This window comes from Lepidochelys kempii, chromosome 7 (genome assembly GCF_965140285.1).
Source record: "Lepidochelys kempii isolate rLepKem1 chromosome 7, rLepKem1.hap1, whole genome shotgun sequence".
Classification (NCBI taxonomy): Eukaryota; Metazoa; Chordata; order Testudines; family Cheloniidae; genus Lepidochelys; species Lepidochelys kempii.
The window spans coordinates 82,623,721-82,642,317 of record NC_136386.1 but is presented as its reverse complement, the minus strand read 5'-3'; the positions used below and the strand labels follow the sequence as shown (position 1 = coordinate 82,642,317).

The 18,597-nt window shown below is 42.1% G+C and overlaps 1 protein-coding gene across 8 annotated transcripts in view; it reads right to left on the bottom strand.

The window, feature by feature from the left end:
- Nucleotides 1-18,597, bottom strand: part of COL13A1 (collagen type XIII alpha 1 chain) — a 152,737-nt gene that overhangs the window by 93,549 nt on the left and 40,591 nt on the right. For 5 of the 8 annotated variants that reach the window (XM_073353517.2, XM_073353516.2, XM_073353519.2 and 2 more), the window contains exons 1-3: nucleotides 7,129-7,195; nucleotides 5,089-5,115; nucleotides 333-368 (exon numbers count right to left, since the gene is read on the bottom strand). In XM_073353517.2, coding sequence (XP_073209618.1) covers nucleotides 333-368; nucleotides 5,089-5,115; nucleotides 7,129-7,131 — 66 coding nt within the window. In that variant the 5' untranslated portion in view covers nucleotides 7,132-7,195. Of the gene's footprint in view, nucleotides 1-332; nucleotides 369-5,088; nucleotides 5,116-7,128; nucleotides 7,204-18,597 lie in introns of those variants that run through there. The other 3 variants (XM_073353524.2, XM_073353518.2, XM_073353526.2) reach the window with 3 other exon arrangements.

The following is an 18,597-nucleotide window of genomic DNA, read 5'->3' as shown; positions in this document are numbered from 1 at the left end:
TCTCAGATAAGAGCCCCCTATAGACTTACCAAGGATTCGTGCCTCTGTTTTCTGGGTGGAGCCTGGTTACATCACAAATGATAGAACCTGCAGCCTAAAATTTCTAAACCTGGAAGCAGATCTCAGTAGCAGTTCATTCAGCTTTGTTCATGAGGGAAGCTGCTGCTTTTTCCCTTGTTATACCCAAACCAGACCTTAAAATGGAGCAAGGGCCTGGGGCAATCATTTCCCTGAAATAATTAAAGTATCACCCCAAACGACCCACAGGCATCCCAGCTTTTGGAAAAATGTGTGTCAGTCAGGTCAGGCAGATGCAAGAGGTTGTAACTCACCGTTCTTCCAGGGATCCCCATGGCGCCTTTGTCTCCCTAACAATTAATGCAAAATCAGATGGCAGTTGGAAACTGGTCATATACAAGACTACAAAATGACACAAATTAGATGTCACATGTAGATATATGTGTGTATCTTTGATTATTAATTGACTGAGGTATGTGTATGTAGCACATATGTTGACACACTATATATACATATATTTAAAGTATGTTCATATGTTTGTATGTATTTTTGAACATATGTGTAAGCATGTGGGTATGGATGTGTATGTAAGTCATCAGTTTAACTCCTTGCTATATAGGCACAAGGAACCAACAAAGCACAACCATTTAGAAAGGAAAAAAAGGCAAGAGTTTGTGATCCAACTATGAGTCTAATCATAATTTCAGCACTTTCTATAATCCAGCTGCTGGGAAACTGCTCCCTTCAGTACCTAATTATCACATTTTTCTCTTTCTTTCCAAGGAAATCTGAATGGTAGCTATTTATTTATAGAGCTGTTATCACTTAAGACAGAACTCTCAGAGACCATGAATAGGTTCACATTTTCCAGTAGTCCAGAAAAGGGAAAGCTATACTAATGTGGATAACAAGCTAACACAGGAAATGGCGTGTCTAGCACACCGTATATTAATGGTTGTGTTCTGTGTCTCTTAACTGTACAGAATGCTGCCCAGTGAATCTTTAGGGTGTGAAAATCATTAAGTGAGGTTGCATGAATGTGCCTGCCTAAGAATGTATGAGACGATACTTGAACTGAATGGCAAAGACACATGGACACAAAGCCACTGGCATATTCTTAGCCATTTATATAGATTTTAGTTCTGAGTCTATATTTAAATTTAACTATAGAATTAAAGATTCTGTATTTCTGGCCACAAAAAGTGAACGCTATGCAGACTTAGAGAGCAGTATGCTGATGCTCAGAAGATACAGAACTATTTATGGTGTCCATTGTTTTGTGGATTTCACTGCACATTTTGCAAAACTGACATTGTAAAATCTCTCAGTATTGTTTCTGATCGCCAATTTGTTTTTTCTTAAGTTTCACTATGAAAAAAATCAATGTTTCTGTTGTACTTTCTCATATATTTTCACTGTAATACTGTTTTCTGAGGAGATTGATTTCTGCCGCACCCGACGAGAACATAGACAATGTAGGAGGCTGACTCAAGGGTGCGGGGAAAACAACCCTAACTGTGTCACCTACATGAAATCGTTGAGCCGCTTCTGTCATTACCCTTTAATCATGGCAATGGGCCAGAACCTTAGCGCTGTGTCCATAGTGATCAGTAGAAGGTAGGGATACATACTGATTACACAGGTAACTCTGCCGAGGAAAATAATCTTTGATGTTGGTAAATGTTCAGAAATTCTTTTTTTCCCCCTAGCAGTGTCTGTAATCAAATGAGAATATAAAACAATACTGATGGTCATTTTTCTACTGTCGCCTGCCAATTCGCTCTGCTATCCAGTGATGGAACTGCAAAAAGCAGTGTGGAGAAAAAGCAAAATGGAGAAGACCGTCTTGAAATCTGGGGAGTGGGTCAGTTCAAGGGGAGTGGGCCAGTTCTCGCCATTCAAGGAATGCACTTTGCTGCCACTGTTGCTCAGTAACCTTTCTTCGCTCCCTGTCTGATGTACATAGTAATACTTTAGATTAATGTTCTAAATACACTTCACTATACACAAGATTTAAATGTAAAGAGGTAAAAAGTATTTAGAGGTTTAACAACTCCATAGTTATAGACAAATACTATTCCATAATCAATGGGCATTTCTTTCATATACATGTTGGATAAATCAAAAAGCCATATCTCTGCTGCAACAGTTATACAAAGCAGTTTGATTAAATTTACATAGATGGTATGTGACTGCAAAGTAAAAGGAGATTATATCTATTTCATCCCATTCTGGTTTTTATACTGTACCCATCAACATGCTATTTGATCTCTCTCTCTCTCTCTCTCTCTCTCTCTCTCTCTCTCTCTCTCTCTCTCTTTCTCTTTCTGTGTCTAGGTGCTGTACATGGTTTATTCAGAAAACAATGGAATTTCTCCATAAGGGACAGGAAATTCATTGCCTTGCTCTTTGATTTCTTGGCTTCTGCTTGGGAGCTTGCTGCTAAGTTTTCTTGTTCTTTAATTTGGACATTGCTTTCCTCTACAGCTGAGCTTGGCAACTTGTTATGAAAATGACAAGGGTCAAACTCTCATGATCTGTAGTGGAAGGGTGTTCCAGACTTTTGGATCTGTTGTTGAGAAACTCTTCCTGGCTGTGCTGTGACTGGTATCTGACCACATAATGACTGATGCTGTATAGGACTGAGCTGTGTCTGATATTAGTCTGCACAGTGACTGGTACAGTACCTGATGTCAAAATGCCAAGTACCTCATCATGAAATGATGTATGAGTGCACTGTGTCTGGTATTTGACTACACAGTACTTAGGGTCTTCTAAACAATACTAGCAGGGGGGAAATGGTCCCAGTGGTATCGCAAATAAGTGCCAGATGTTTATGAGAAAGAGTTGTCTATGATGTGAAGCCAGGAAATACACTCTGTTGTGGATAATACTTATGTGCTGCACTGTATGCTAGCATTGTATTCATAGCCCCACTGCCTGCCTGCCTGCTGTATTTCTAAAGTGGCTATTGTTTTAGTATCCAAGCACCAAACAACAGTTATGAAGAAGAACAGTTTTGAGTGGTCTTAAAAGATGTTTTACTCTCTCTTTTCCTCAGGCAGTGTGTGGATTTGTTTTTGTTTTTGTGGAAGTCATTGCTGAGGAGACTTCATCCAAAGGTGGTATAGGTTGGGATCAGAGTGTGGTGAGGCTGTGGTTTGGTCCGATCTCCTCTGGCAAAGAGTTTCATACCTGGGGCCTGTTGCTGAGAATGCTCTGGTCCCTGATCCTGAAAGACTTATCCTGAGTCTCTCCAGTACAGGAGCCCCGCTGGCTTGGATGGTCTCGGACAGTAAGGCTACTCTGAAGTAATCTAACCCCGGATTGTAAAAGCCTTGTAAATTAGAGCCAAACCATGAGTTTGGGCCTTTGATGAAGGGGGAGCCAGCAGTTTCACACAGCAATTTGCATCAACTTTTACTACTTGTGAGGTGGGACACTGTGCTACACCAATTGCAGCCTTCATGTGACAGTTACGGTCAGCCCCAGGTAGCGTGAATAGAATAATCTAACCTGAAGGCAATGAAAACGTGGACCACGGTGGTCAAAACCTTGTCTAAGAAGAGAGAGAACAGCCTCCTGACCCACCAAAAATGGAACAAAGGAATTCCTTGCTACTGTGGCAATCAGTATGTCCATGAGTAGTCCACCACAGCCCAAGGATCTGCACTGCTTTGATGATATGTGGCCTGCTGCCCTCAGATGATGGTGAGGTTCGAGTATTTTCTTCTTTCTGCTAATACTACTTCTGTGTCTCAGTATTTGAGTTTGAGCCAACTACTTTTCATCCATCTATTGATTTCTGCCCTGGAGATGGCTCAGGCTGCCACAGTGGAGAAAATATATTGATCCTAGCAGCTAAAATCCTTATCACAATTTATCTCAGCAACAGACCATTGCTAATGCTTCATTTTCATTTGGATTAAAGTTAGTTATGGATTTACAACTCCCTGAGAAGTTGGCAGGCACCATGTTAATTTTAACCAGTGATAATGGGATTGTTCACAAAAAACAAACTTATGGGGGCAAAGAAACAAATTTTTGAGAACTTTAGGTTACAGACTGGCTTTTCTGTTTGAGGGGTGCTGAGAGGGGAGAGTGAAGCGGTGGCCATTGAGCAGAGGTTCCCTTTTGCTTGCATTGGCAGGCAAAGCGGAGCTGGAGACTGGACAACACCCCAAATCACTGTCTGTGCTGCCTTGGAAATGAGAAACACCTCTAGGCACAGTACCCAGGCTGCCTGCCTTACACTCAATGAAGTGCTGGGTCACCATTCTGCCTGGCCCTTGCATGGCTATGCACAGAAGTGGAGGAGGGAGAAAGAGGCCCCTGAGCTCTCTTGCCTGCCCAGAACACCTGCAAAAGGTGAAGCATGTAGCCCCCAGTGTAACTCAGAAGCCAGTATGACAATGTAACAAAGTTTCCCCTTCACTAGGAATACATTAAGAAACAGGTGGAGTGACTGGCCATAAACTGGCTCTACTGGAGCCATGAGAAGGGATGGCTTGGTGTCCATTTGGTGTCTGAATTTCACTTCTCTGTGGCCTGACCTCTGTATGTCCCTCTCACCTCTACTTCCTGTATCAGCATGGATTAAATGGATGCTTCCTGCATCTCCCAAGCTCCTCCAGAATTAAAATAAACAATCCAAATCACTGCAATATCCATCCTGGTATCTGCTCAAAATAGAACCTCCAGTCTTTCCTGGAAAGCCTGTCGGAATCTGAGCTTCTATCAGTGAGAGTACAATACAAATGTGGTTCTTCGACGGGGAAGGTGATTCATATTGGAAAGGTGATCTTAAAAGGCCACATGTTTCCCAAACACAAAAGGATCCTATAAAGAATGTGTTTCTTGGAACATTGTCCTGCCAAGGTCCTGTTGTTCCTATCCTATTGGGATCCATATCTCATTTACAACATGCTCTTCATCTAATTTAGTTCGACCACCGGAGACCACTACTACGTCCCAATTTACACAGCCTTGAGGCCTGCCTTTCAAACTACTGCCAGAGAGAGAGAGAGAGTGAATAAAAAGGAAATAACATGATAGAAAAAAGCTATTTACCGGAAGCCCTGGTCTTCCTGTAGGGCCCTGAAATAAAACAGAAAAGGCAACATTGGCACAAAAACTGGGGTAGGGGGTAGGGAAAGCACTGATTAAAAAGAAGAAATACAGTATAAACAATGAGAAAACAGAACTGTTAAGTCATCAGAACAGCTTTCGTACTAGCTCAATCTGATTGTTCCATTTTCCCAACCCATCTTTAAAGCTTTATTTCTATTTGGTATGTGTCTATCACAGAGATTCCCAAACTGGGGTCTGTAGGTAACTGGTATCCCATGAAGAGCTAGCTAGTGACATATTTCTGAGTCTTCTCCTTGTTTCCTTCTGATGAATATTAAATGTTCATGTACAGAATTTCTGGAGTTGCCATAGAGATATTGTATGATCATGACTGGGAGGGAAGGTATCTAACATGATGTTCACACTATGAAAAAATTTGAGAACCTCTGGACTAACACATACTTTTTCTTTCTTTCTTTCTTTCTTTCTTTCTTTCTTTCTTTCTTTCTTTCTTTCTTTCTTTCTTTCTTTCTTTCCAATTACACATCTACAGGTTGCTGGCTTTCAAATTACCCTATCTACATCAAAATTGGTAGAGAAATGACAGAATCTGCCACTCGAAATTCAATGAGTCTAGGACCATTCTAATTCAACGTGTAATTTTAAGTCCCTTCAGATGCTCTGACAGTATATGCCCAAGAACGAATATAACTAGGGAGTGTTTTAATCTTCTCTGTTTCTCACTCTCACTCAGCCTTGCCAATCCTATTCACCACTGTCATGTATCAGAAACAGCCCTGCAAAAACATAGCCCCTCAGTTGGCCCTAAATGGTACAGCGTAAGAGCTGCTCCCATTTTGTTCAGCTCAGAAGTCTGAAACTTCACATTTACACACTGTGAAATGTATAAAAAACTGAGATTTTTGGTGTGTCAGCATTTCTGAGTTGCTAGCTGGAGTGACATATGTGAAACCATCAGTGTGGGAATCTGTTCCACACATCATAAACTAGTTCCCATCCATTTTAATAAAAAAAAAAAAACCTGGCGAAAATCTTCAACATGTAAACACCAAGTGCTTTGCTTAAATATTTAACAGTGAACTTATGCTTGTGATTTTTGAACTGCTATCACTTGCAGTCCCTTAAAATCTCCTGACATTCTTAGTGAGAATAGGGCGTGGTTACCCCATGAAAAATTCCACCGTGGCTAATTAAATTCAAGTCCACCTAATTTCATCTTGTTATTTCAATTGGCTACAGTATTCTCACTTCCTGTCCTAAACAGTTGTTTATACAGACAGGTTCAGGGGTCAGAATAAGCTGGTATACAGTAGTATATTGTGTCATCACTTCTCTGGTGGTCCCATTTGTTATCAATTAGTGTTAGTGGGAATATTCCTTCAGTCCTTGCAAGGCTTGTTCTGATTCCCTTGATACTCTTCAAGGTCTCTTAGCAATAATGAGTAACTAGGAACATTCTGGCAGTAGTTGGGACATTTTTCTGAAGTCTAAGTTGTCTGAGTTGAGTTTTTGCATTTGGCTAACATTTGGAAAGGAAGCTGTCTACACAATTTTTCTTCGAAACTGATAATTGCACATCTAGGGCCAAACATTCAGCAACCATGGCTGAGTGGCAGAGAACAAGTTGCACAGGTACGTATGCAACATATATTTGCACCAGTTCTAAAAAAATATGTCAAATTCAGTGTATGGCATCCTATGCATGAAAATTGCACACTGTTATCCTCATTTTTCTACATGAAAATAATTGGGAGTATTTCTAGCCCTCCATATTCACCATTTCTACCCTGTGAGCTTTCTCAATCCCATGCTGGGAGATTTCAGAATTGTGCAGAGCTATATGGGTGTGTCTGTGAAATCCCACTAAGGATCCAGGCACTCTGACTGAATACAAAGGATATTTGGTGTTTGAGAGATTCTGGGAGATTTTAAAGGAAAACTTGGTTATAACATTGGACATGGCATATGGGAGACAATGGTTACTGCTAATTTCCCCTCAAGCCCCCTTCGCCCCATTACCATCAGGTGCACACTTCACAAACGCACTGGAACTTTGGTACTTACAGGAGGCCCTGAAAGAAAGAAGAAGGAAAATAGACAGTTATTAGTGCTGTTATATAATAAATCCTGAAGACAAAGTTTAGATGATCACTCCTTACATTGCACGCTCTCTCGTTCTCTCTGTGGACTGGATTCTGATCTCACTTATTCTTGTTCTACACCCAAGTAACTTCATTGTTTTCAGTGAATTCATCCTGATTTACACCACTGAAAACAAGGTCAGAATCAGACCCCAAATTTCTCTCCTCTCTGTTTTCTGCCTGTCTCTCACTCATTTTCACTTCAGGTTAATTGAAATCACTTTGCTGCCAAGAGCAATGAATGACAAATTTGTTAAATTTGATTTTTAAAATCTTTGAGGGTAAATATGATGAAATAAAATCAAGATGTTGCATCATTTACAGATAGGTTTAAAGACAGCTGAGTGTAGTGTATCTGGTCAGAATCTCTTCTGATCAAACAATCAGTATCTCCTTTTACCATAATTAAATACGTAATCCTTATATTTATTTTTGCTGATCACTTTCATCCAGGCTGCGGGTGCAATCCAGAAATGATATGTTAGGAGGTATGAGAGGGACCCAATTTACACTAATTTATGCTCAGTTAAACTCCCTGGAACCTACTCACACTCTGCCAACATGTGAGGAAGGCTACATTTGTTTAGTTTCCACAAGAAAGAGCTGTAAGAAGATATAAGAAAGGGTAAGCCAAAGTAGCTGCCATTCTGCTTGGACATATGCCTTCTGGGTCTTCATCATTTAGAATCCCCTGCACATCAATAGAAAGTTTAAGGGAGTCTGAGTGTTAGGGGTGTAATATATACCACCTTAGCCATCACTGTCTTCTGTTGTCAGTCTCTTCTAATTTCTTTTAAAGGAGGAATTTCTGATTTAATACTCTCTTCTTCTCCAGACAGTCAAGTTTAAAATCAAAAGGTAAAGTGGAGGGACTCTACAGAAATGTCCTTCTCGTGGTCCATTGGACATACATGGGTGATGTTACGTAGAGATGATCTCACTTGGGGAGAGAAGATAGAGAAAGGCCTGTAGTTTATTACAAATGTGCTCTAAAAAAAGCCTGTCAAATTTTCTCAGATGACATCCCTAAATTCTGGGTGCATATTTGTTGTGGTCTGAATTCTGCCATTCATTACATGCACTAAGCTCCCACTGATGTCCTCAGGAGTAGCACTCATAACCTATGGTGGAATTTGTCCACTATGGCTTGAATGATGTCTCAGTCCTATATTGCAAAGAGGCTTGGGTTTTATTTAGATTCATGCTATAGACTAACCCGCAAGCTTGTCCATACCATGTGGGGTTTTTTTTTATCACGGCTGCAGCATAGTTGGCAGCTGCAAAGTATTGATGCTAATCATGATAAGGCTGTGCCAGCTATTAGCTATTGAGCCGATCCTGCAGCCCTCACTCATGTTGCTTGTTCTTACTTGTGCAATTTACTCCAAAGGGGATGTCTCACCTAAGTAAGGTTTACAGCATCTGCACCCTTTTACAATCACAGGGACAAACCATCATGTGGACAGAATTTAAATCCATTTATTCACTGCCAAGTACACCCCTTTTTAATGAGTTTTGTGTCTTCTTGGGCAACAGCTTGGCATTCTGGAACATGTTGCCTTTGAGAAAATAATAATAAAATCCAACAGCCCAGCAAATGACATCAAATAGCAACTGTCCTCAATCTAGAAGCTGCGTCTAATTTATGCTCCCCATTTCTATTAAAAGCTTTACGCAATTTGTCCTTTTTCAACACAAAAAATTAACAGAAAAATCCAGTCTCTCTCTCTCAGGTTTCATCCTCAAGTCAGTCACTGGTATGTTTGTGGCCTAGTGGAATTTTTGTCTATTTTTGTGAGGAAAATGGAGACAGACATCCACTGTGATGTCATCACTTGTTACCGTGACCATTTGTATGACGTCACAGGATATTTTGGGCTGCCACTCAGCAACCCCATCTGCATCTCTTACTGAAATCATGGGCTGCTTGACACGTTGGAAGCTGATGTGATCAGATTGCAGTGAAGCATGCCAGACCTCTGTCAGCAGCAGCCGCAGCATAGTCTGCCGGAGCACTACATTTCACAACATGCACTCTGCCCTGCTCCCTCATCCCGTGCCCCTGCCCCCACTGCTCCATCCCACCTTTCTTTTATTACAGCGCAGTGGGCCATGTAGATCTCATTGTCTGAGTAATATCTCTTCACTCATTCTGTTACATAATAGGGAATGCCCATTCAGAAACTGGCATAATGAATATATTTCTAAGCAGAAGTGACACTATATGCAGTCATCTTACGTTGGCTGATCCTTTATTCTAACCTAGCTGTATTCAGCACAGGACTGGAGCAAGAATCAAAAGTGGTTTTCAGCCATATTTATTTCCCCCTGATTCTATCTGGCAGGGACCATTTCACAAGTTAGAGTAGGTTCAGACTCTTCTAACTGATACCTGGCTGCCTGCAGACAAGTGACTGGTCCAGCAGCAACCAGGGACTGCTGGGGCATAAGGATGCTGCAGCCACACCCTCTTTCTCTCAGACACACTCCAATGTCAGGGGCGTTCTCACTGATGAGATCCTCTAGCTTTACAGCTGCTTTGTGTTGCCAGAGTGACGTAAATCAGGTGGAGCAGGGGATAGCTGAAGCCCAAGCTAGTTCCGGGTGTAAGTTAAAGCAGCCTCAGGGCTGCTCTTACACACAGCTGTCTGTGGCCTTGAGGGGTCATTCTGGCAGTGGGGAATGCTCGGGCATAGAGATGCCCTGGCCTTGCCCACTTCACCTTGGCTAAGCCCCCTACATTGGAAAGGGAGAGTGGAGTAGGAGATAGTACACTGTCTGTATGCCACCCACGGATTCACTCATCATAGGGTATCTTCATTAACCATTTAAGCCTGCATTTTGGCTGCTTTATGACACCCGACACAGTGCAAAGCAGCCATAAAGAGGCTGAGGACTGGACCCGGTGTATTTAGTCAGCAGTCCTAAATTGCTTCCCATGCCTCATTTGTTGCTGAAAGCCCAAATTCCCCACACTTAACTTCCAAAATTTCCAGCTCCTCTCATGGTTATGTGTTGTCAGTACAAATGCGTGTAGCACACCCAAACTACACTGAACTGAATTTCAAGATAAACACCACCAGATGCTACTGTGCTGACTGTATGATTCCTTTTCAATGTAATGTAACAAAACCCTCCACTTTTTAATTGGAATAAAGCTGCCACAGAAATCAAGAGGCCTTTCTTGAACACAGTACACAAGGCCTTGACTACTGGGGCCAAAGCTATGCTCAGGCCTAAACTAGTCACTGTCCCACTGAATTGTGGCAATTGGATGGGTCCAACTCACCTGCAGATCACCTCAGGTCCATATTAACAGGGGCAAAACTACAGCAGAGTCCCTCTGGCTGTATGTAGAGAACATCAAAATGTCTAGCTTGCCATGCTTGCATTTCCCAACCTGACAAGCCATACGGCCCGCTGCTCTCTGATGTGGGCAATAATTTGCTGATGGTTGGTTGGTTAAGGAGGAGATACTTGTTTATTATTTATGTGAATTGGCTTCTGATATGCCACTGCCATTAATCTGGTGCTTCAACAGCCTTCATTGATAAACCTTGTGCTGAGTGATTGTCCCTAGCACCAATTCTCACTCCCTCCGCATTCAACACCATCTGACAAACAAGTTCAAGTGTCCGTTTCAAAAGGAAATGTTGTGCTATGGTTGGTATTAACAAATATTTAACTTTTACACAGCAAGTTGTGTTGTAGATAATCTACACATCTGAGGAGAGATGGCAGTCTGTGCACAGGAGTCCGGAGGTACATGCTGGAAACAGCAAAAGACAGGAAAACCTCTGACTAGAGGTGGGGAAGCAACCTCCTTCCCCTCAGTGGTTGAGATTTCAGGAGACAACCCTTTCATAATATAGCAAAATTGGGAATCCTGTGGAGTTCTCTACCTAACAATGGACACTTGGGGGCTCCGGGCAGAAGGATACATAGTGGAGACAGACTCCCCTTTGGTTTTGGACAGAGAGAAGACTGTTGGTGAAAACAGCCCACCTAATCAGAGACAGATGTGGCACTCTCCAAGTCCGTGACAGAAGGGAACTGTGGGGGTTGGACATGAGGAATGTTCTACCTAATGAGGTGGGTGACCTTAAAAGGTGTAACCATAACTTTGGCAGCACATGGAGAAGATGTAAAAAACATTCATTCTCTGTTTTCTCTGCTGCACCCACATCCTTCCACACCCCCCTGTTTTTCAGAAATGCTCCTGGCATGAGTGTGTTCAACCAAAATAACTTTCAAACTGCCCTTTAACCTCCTTCCCAAAGAACAGCAGCTGAGAGTGTCACAGCAGACAACGACCAGAAATAAAAAGCTGTGGGTAAAGAAAGCGCTAGGCTGTAATAGCTCATACATTGCAATTGCTACCGTGTTTGTCTCTTTATTCCCAAATTACTCTGCTCATAGATATTAGATTTCCACCCTTCCAAGTGCTACTGCTGTTGCTGGAAGCCGAAGAGTGGTCAATCTAGTCTTTAGTATTGAAACCAAACACTGAACTTAAATAACAAATGGAAACGCAAAAGAAACAGACCGTGGGCCCAATCCTGCAAACTAAGATATAAGTAATTCAGCATAAGTGTGCAGCCCCATTACATTCCACACGTGAGTAAAGTTACTCAAGTGGATTTTGAGGATCAGAACTTATATTTGTAACCACCCTCATGCCCAATAAACCCATTAGAATTTAAAACAGTCTGGTAGACATAAGGGAGGTAAAATACTCCTAACTTGTATAATAATGGTTTATGACAAGCACCACAGACCTTTCTGTTGGAGGGAACACAATAACAAGGAAAGGGTAATGAACAAATTACAGTTATCAAATACATTGGATACCTTTTTCTTTTACTGTATGCTAATTTCCGTATTTTATTTCTGTCTCTGTGCCCATGGGAGCTAATCTATCCTCTAGGAAGATGTTTCCTTAATACCTTTGGTTTCTTTTCTTTAGAAAAACCTTTGTAAGCTGCCAGTATGCAGAACTGAAGAGTCCATGTACATAAAACTTTGACTAAATACCAGTAAATATCTGGCACTTAAACTGACAAGTTTCTTTCATCAGGTTCCCAAATTTTCCTGAAAAATTCTGTAGATATTGCTTGTGAAAAGGAACATTTGGATTCATTTTTTGTGGTTTCCTCTCAGTGGGGAAAGTGGGATACTCAATACAACTGTCAACGTTTTCTGTGTTTTCCATATTTTCTAGATATTTTTTGTAAAAGAAAATTGCCCAGAAACTAGGCTAACTGATAAGATAGAGTAGCTGACAGCAGGCTCACCCGTTAGCATTGGATGTGGCTCTGTAGATGCCTGTGGAGTATTTGTTCATCTTCAAAAAATGTTCTTGTCTAAACTCCAGTAAATAGAACTGGTGACCTTAGATTATCTCAGTTTTTCCACACTAGATGTCTCACACCCAACATGACTACCTCATGGGAGAAATTAAGATTAGTTAAAAAAATTATTTGACTCTTGAACTTTGGTGATCTATGATAACAACGTCAAATTTAATTCCCCTGTGATCATCAGACCATGGTGAATGAATGAATGCATCGATTTTCAGGATTGTGGCTCAAAGTGGCACTTCAGCTGTAAAATCCAGTAAAAGAGACTGGTGACCTTATGGTGACTTTTGATCAAAGTTCAAATTTGGGATTTCGCCCCTTGTACTCAAGTGCCCGTAATGAACAAGTATATCAAGTATATCAAGACTCCAGCTCAATGGAAACATGGAAATTAAGTCAGTCAGTCAGTTAATCACTCCATTATAAGTACCGGTATTATATTATATATCAGAACTGGAGATGAGTCAAAACCAGAAACTTCATTCAGAACCCCTTTGCAGTTTTGTGGGGCTGGTCCAATTCACATTCATGAATCCCAGGTGAGCTCTATGAGTTTGGCCGCTGGTCTTATCCAAAACTGGAAGGAATACCAGTTCTGGTTTGGATGACGCTCAAATCTTGAGGGAAAAAAATGTTTTTGTGAGATTTGGTTTCTGAATAGTGGAAATCTCACAAGATAAAAGTTATTCTCTTTAGATTTCCAGTATCTAGAGCCAAAACCTCAAAAAATCAACTAGCAAAATTTTGGCACCTTCCATTTGAACTTGCAACCTCACCTTAAATCTAATGTGGATCCAGATCCAGATGCCACCTCACCTTTACACAGTACAATCTTTCTGTCATAGAGAAATCAGATTGTCCTAGGAGATCTTACACAATAAGCCCCCGATTCCAGTAAAAACTGTGGAACATTCACTGAGAATTAGCCAATGAATCTCCAAACTATGCAATGTTTTAAAACCATGGACAAATTTACAAACATCAGTCCAGATAACTAAACTTTGTACTGGAATAGCAGACTCCCCTTCTTTCTGAGTAAGATGAGATCACCTGACCTTGTTTGCACTGCATTAAGTTAACAGCTCAGCCAATGAGATAGATACATCTAGTATTTCTCACTATTAGTAAATCACATTTCAACAAACCATGGAATAATCTTTTATTGTATGTGCTTATTATTTATGTAATGTTGCAACTGTAACAACAAAAACTGGTTTTTTTTAAAAAATAATTAAACAGCCCTGCCCTTCCAGACCAATTGAGTCTTGACATTGGGATGTCATGGAATGATCTTGCAGTTCCACTGAAAGAAAATATAAGCCTTTGTCTGCTCCAAGAGATAAACTCAGCAATGCTGTTATATCCTGAACAACACAGTAAATCCAGTGATGCCTGCGGCTCTTTGCTTATTAGTATGTGCGCCACAAGCAGATCAAAGGCAGGAGATATAGCTGAGGTCCATCCTCTTTATACTCCCTCTATAAAATTAATAGTCACAGAAAGCGAGCAGCATCGTAATATATAAATAAACTCAAATTAGTGAGCTGAGCATTCTTGTAAGAACACACTAAGCCTGCAATAACTTTACATGGAGAGGCCTTCTGGGGCTGGACTTTGAATGCAGGACCTCTTAGTATTGGCAAAAAGAAAGCTAGAGTCCTCAGATGCACTGTTCCTCTAAGCTGTGCGCGCACGCACACAGATCCTAAACCCCACGCACACGGCGAAACACTGCGCGCACAAAAATTTGCACAGAGGCACAGCAATTTGCACAGAAGGAATTTTTTGCACACACGGCCTGTCAAAAATTAGAGGGAACATTGCTCAGATGCAGCAGACATTTGTAATATTGTGTTCTTCTACCACTGGAGAAAGAGAGGGGATAATAGTGCCTATGGGAGCCGTGTAACCCAGGGTTATCTATTGTGATTCGTTGTATGGCTTTACTATAGCAAAACAGGTTTCAGAGTGGTAGCCGTGTTAGTCTGTATCAGCAAAACAGCAATTCAGCAGAGGGTATAGAGGCACCTACTGAAGATATATGAAAGAGAGACATTTTCCAGTCCTTTTATTTAAGTGCTTGCAGCACATGGGGAGAATGAGACGCAAATGGACATGACATGCTAGGTCAGCTAATGTCACTGTCCCTCTCCTGAGTGTCATCCCTCTTTTCTGAATAGGGACACATCCCCACTTCTCCTCTGATTCCTTAATATTCCAATTCTCAGGTTTTCTGACACGTGGTAACCTCTTCAGACTTCTCCCTGTCACTAATTTCCCTTCTGAAAAAGCAGCAACAGTTGTATGAGCTGCTCAAATCATTTCTGCAGCCACACCTCTCACACTGTTCAATAACGTCCTCCCACTAAGTGCCCAGAGATCAAGTTGAGATGATGCAAGCTGCTGCTGCTGCAATTGATACTATAAGGTTCAGGACTTCATGCACATAAATCTGTTTTGTCCTTTTCCATGTTTATCTTTTACCTCCCCTCCCCACTAAGCCCTCACTCACCCTGGTCCATAGCCGTTTATCATTTTAAGTTGCATAGTCATGGCTATATTTTGTTTTTTGGTAGCATCTTTCTTACTGGTGCCATGTTATAAGTTGAGAAGTATGTTTATAAGAAATCATCAATGAGGTAGAAAAAACTTACACTAAGAACAAACAAAGAAGCCTTTCTCTAAGCCACATTAAAGCTATACTGGGTACATAGGCCACTTTCAGATAAACACCTGGGGCCTGACCCAGCAGGGACATGGAACGGAATGCACTGAGCAGCAGACGACGACAGCAAGCAGGTTAAGGTGCTGATATGGTTCAATACCTCACACCCTGTTGATCCACACTGTGCATTCAGGATTTACTCCTGGGACTGAGCAGGAGTAGTGAAATACCTCCAAAATGTCTGCCACTCATCTCATTAGTGCTCAATGGGTTGTGCTTAGGAATGCATCACTTGGCCATGCTGCCCACCCGTGGCCACATCCCTTTATGCCCTCTGTCATGTGTGCAGGGTCTAGAGAGAGGGGCTGGGGACTCTGAAGATGGCTCCCTGCTCTGTGGAAATCTTGCTATGGAGGAATGCTGCTGCAAGAGTGTGCTAATCACAAGCCCTGAACTAACTGGCACCCACCACTCTGCTCTACGTAGGTTGTTGGATCAAGCCCTGGGAAAGATTCTCTTCTTGATATTCGTTGTCATGCTGAAAAGTTGGGGAAGAGGCTGACTCATTGGTCTGGCCATTGTGAAACATGCTACCACCTCCAGTGCTGCCATTCTCTGCTAGGTTCTAGAAATACTGTGGAAGCATCACCTTCATGCCTCCACATTGTCACTAGCCTATTCCTTGGCTAGAAGGATGTCATGAAGATATCCGGCTCTGAGGGTGGGGAAGGAGGAGGAGGGTCACACACAGTTAGTGTTCTGACATGGACAAAAGTTTGGAAGCTTTGTTTTCTTCTCCATTGATATTTTTGAACTAGATGCCATGTGGACAATTTCTATCCTGCCATTCTTTTATCTAGATGTGAAGAAGCAAGTTGCACTATTTATGATGCATAAGACTTACCCAAATCAGTTGAAAGCATAAGGGCAGGAGTCTGGGGAAACCATTTTGTGCTCGGAGGAACTGTTGACAATAATATCTATTAACAGACAAACCAGTGTGCCTCACTACATTTTCTGAGGAGGAGAGTGTGACCTATAGGTTCAAAGTAAGAACTGTCACCTTTAACACTTTGTCTAGCAGAACAAACACCATGCGCCACTTTGACAGATCACAAAAGCCCAATACTGATGCAAGGCGGCATTACCACAATGTGATGTTTTGGAATGTTACAATGGGAAATCAGGTTAATCCTGTAACACTTGTCATGGTTTCAGAGTAGCAGCCGTGTTAGTCTGTATTCGCAAAAAGAAAAGGAGTACTTGTGGCATCTTAGAGACTAACAAATTTATTTGAGCGTAAGCTTTCGTGAGCTACAGCTCACTTCCACATTCAGTGGAAAATACAGTGGGGAGATTTATATACATAGAGAACATGAAACAATGGGTGTTACCATTCACACTGTAACAACAGTGATCACTTAAGGTGAGCTATTACCAGCAGGAGAGTTGGGGGGGGGAACCTTTTGTAGTGATAATCAAGGTGGGCCATTTCCAGCAGTTGACAAGAACATCTGAGGAATAGTGGGGGGTGGGGGAGGGGATAAACATGGGGAAATAGTTTTACTTTGTGTAATGACCCATCCACTCCCAGTCTCTATTCAAGCCTAAGTTAATTGCATCCCGTTTGCAAATTTATTCCAATTCAGCAGTCTCTTGTTGGAGTCTGTTTTTTAAGTTTTTTTGTTGAAGAATTGCAACTTTTAGGTCTGTAATCGAGTGAACAAAGAGATTGAAGCGTTCTCCAATTGGTTTTTGAATGTTATAATTCTTGACGTCTGATTTGTGTCCATTGATTCTTTTACGTAGAGACTGTCCAGTTTGACCAATGTACATGGCAGAGGGGCATTGCTGGCACATGATGGCATATATCACGTTGGTAGATGTGCAGGTGAATGAGCCTCTGATAGTGTGGCTGAAGTGATTAGGCCCTATGATGGTGTCCCCTGAATAGATATGTGGACACAGTTGGCAATGGGCTTTGTTGCAAGGATAGGTTCCTGGGTTTGTGGTTCCATCATGTGGTGTGTGGTTGCTGGTGGCTATTTACTTCAGGTTGGGGGGCTGTCTGTAAGCAAGGACTGGCCTGTCTCCCAAGATCTGTGAGAGTGATGGGTCATCCTTCAGGATAGGTTGTAGATCCTTGATGGTGCATTGGAGAGGTTTTAGTTGGGGGCTGAAGGTGATGGCTAGTGGCGTTCCGTTATTTTCTTTGTTGGGCCTGTCCTGTAGTAGGTGACTTCTGGGTACTCTTCTGGCTCTGTCAATCTGTTTCTTCACTTCAGCAGGTGGGTATTGTAGTTGTAAGAATGCTTGATAGAGATCTTGTAGGTGTTTGTCTCTGTCCGACGGGTTGGAGCAAATGCGGTTGCATCGCAAAGCCTGGCTGTAGATAATGGATCGTGTGGTGTGGTCTGGATGAAAGCTGGAGGCATGTAGGTAGGAATAGCAGTCAGTAGGTTTCCGGTATAGGGTGGTGTTTATGTGACCATCGCTTATTAGCACCGTAGTGTCCAGGAAGTGGATCTCTTGTGTGGACTGGTCCAGGCTGAAGTTGATGGTGGGATGGAAATTGTTGAAATCATGGTGGAATTCCTCAAGGACTTCTTTTCCATGGGTCCAGATGATGAAGATGTCATCAATGTAGCGCAAGTAGAGTAGGGGCATTAGGGAATGAGAGCTGAGGAAGCGTTGTTCTAAGTCAGCCATAAAAATGTTGGTATACTGTGGGGCCATGTGGGTACCCATAGCAGTGCTGCTGATTTGAAGGTATACATTGTCCCCAAATGTGAAATAGTTATAGGTGAGGACAAAGTCACAAAGTTCAGCCACCAGGTTTGCTGTGACATTATCAGGGATACTGTTCCTGACGGCTTGTAGTCCATCTTTGTGTGGAATGTTGGGGTAGAGGGCTTCTACCTCCATAGTGGCTAGGATGGTGTTTTCAGGAAGATCACCGACGGATTGTAGTTTCCTCAGGAAGTCAGTGGTGTCTTGAAGATAGCTGGGAGTGCTGGTAGCGTAGGGCCTGAGGAGGGAGTCTACATAGCCAGACAATCCTGCTGTCAGGGTGCCAATGCCTGAGATGATGGAGTGTCCAGGATTATGGATCTTGGGTAGCAGATAGAATACCCCAGGTTGGAGTTCTGGGGGTGTGTCTGTGCAGATTTGTTGTTGTGCTTGTTCTGGGAGTTTCTTGAGCAAATGCTGTAGTTTCTTTTGGTAACCCTCAGTGGGATCAGAGGGTAATGGCTTGTAGAAAGTGGTGTTGGAAAGCTGCCTAGCAGCCTCTTGTTCATATTCCGACCTATTCATGATGACG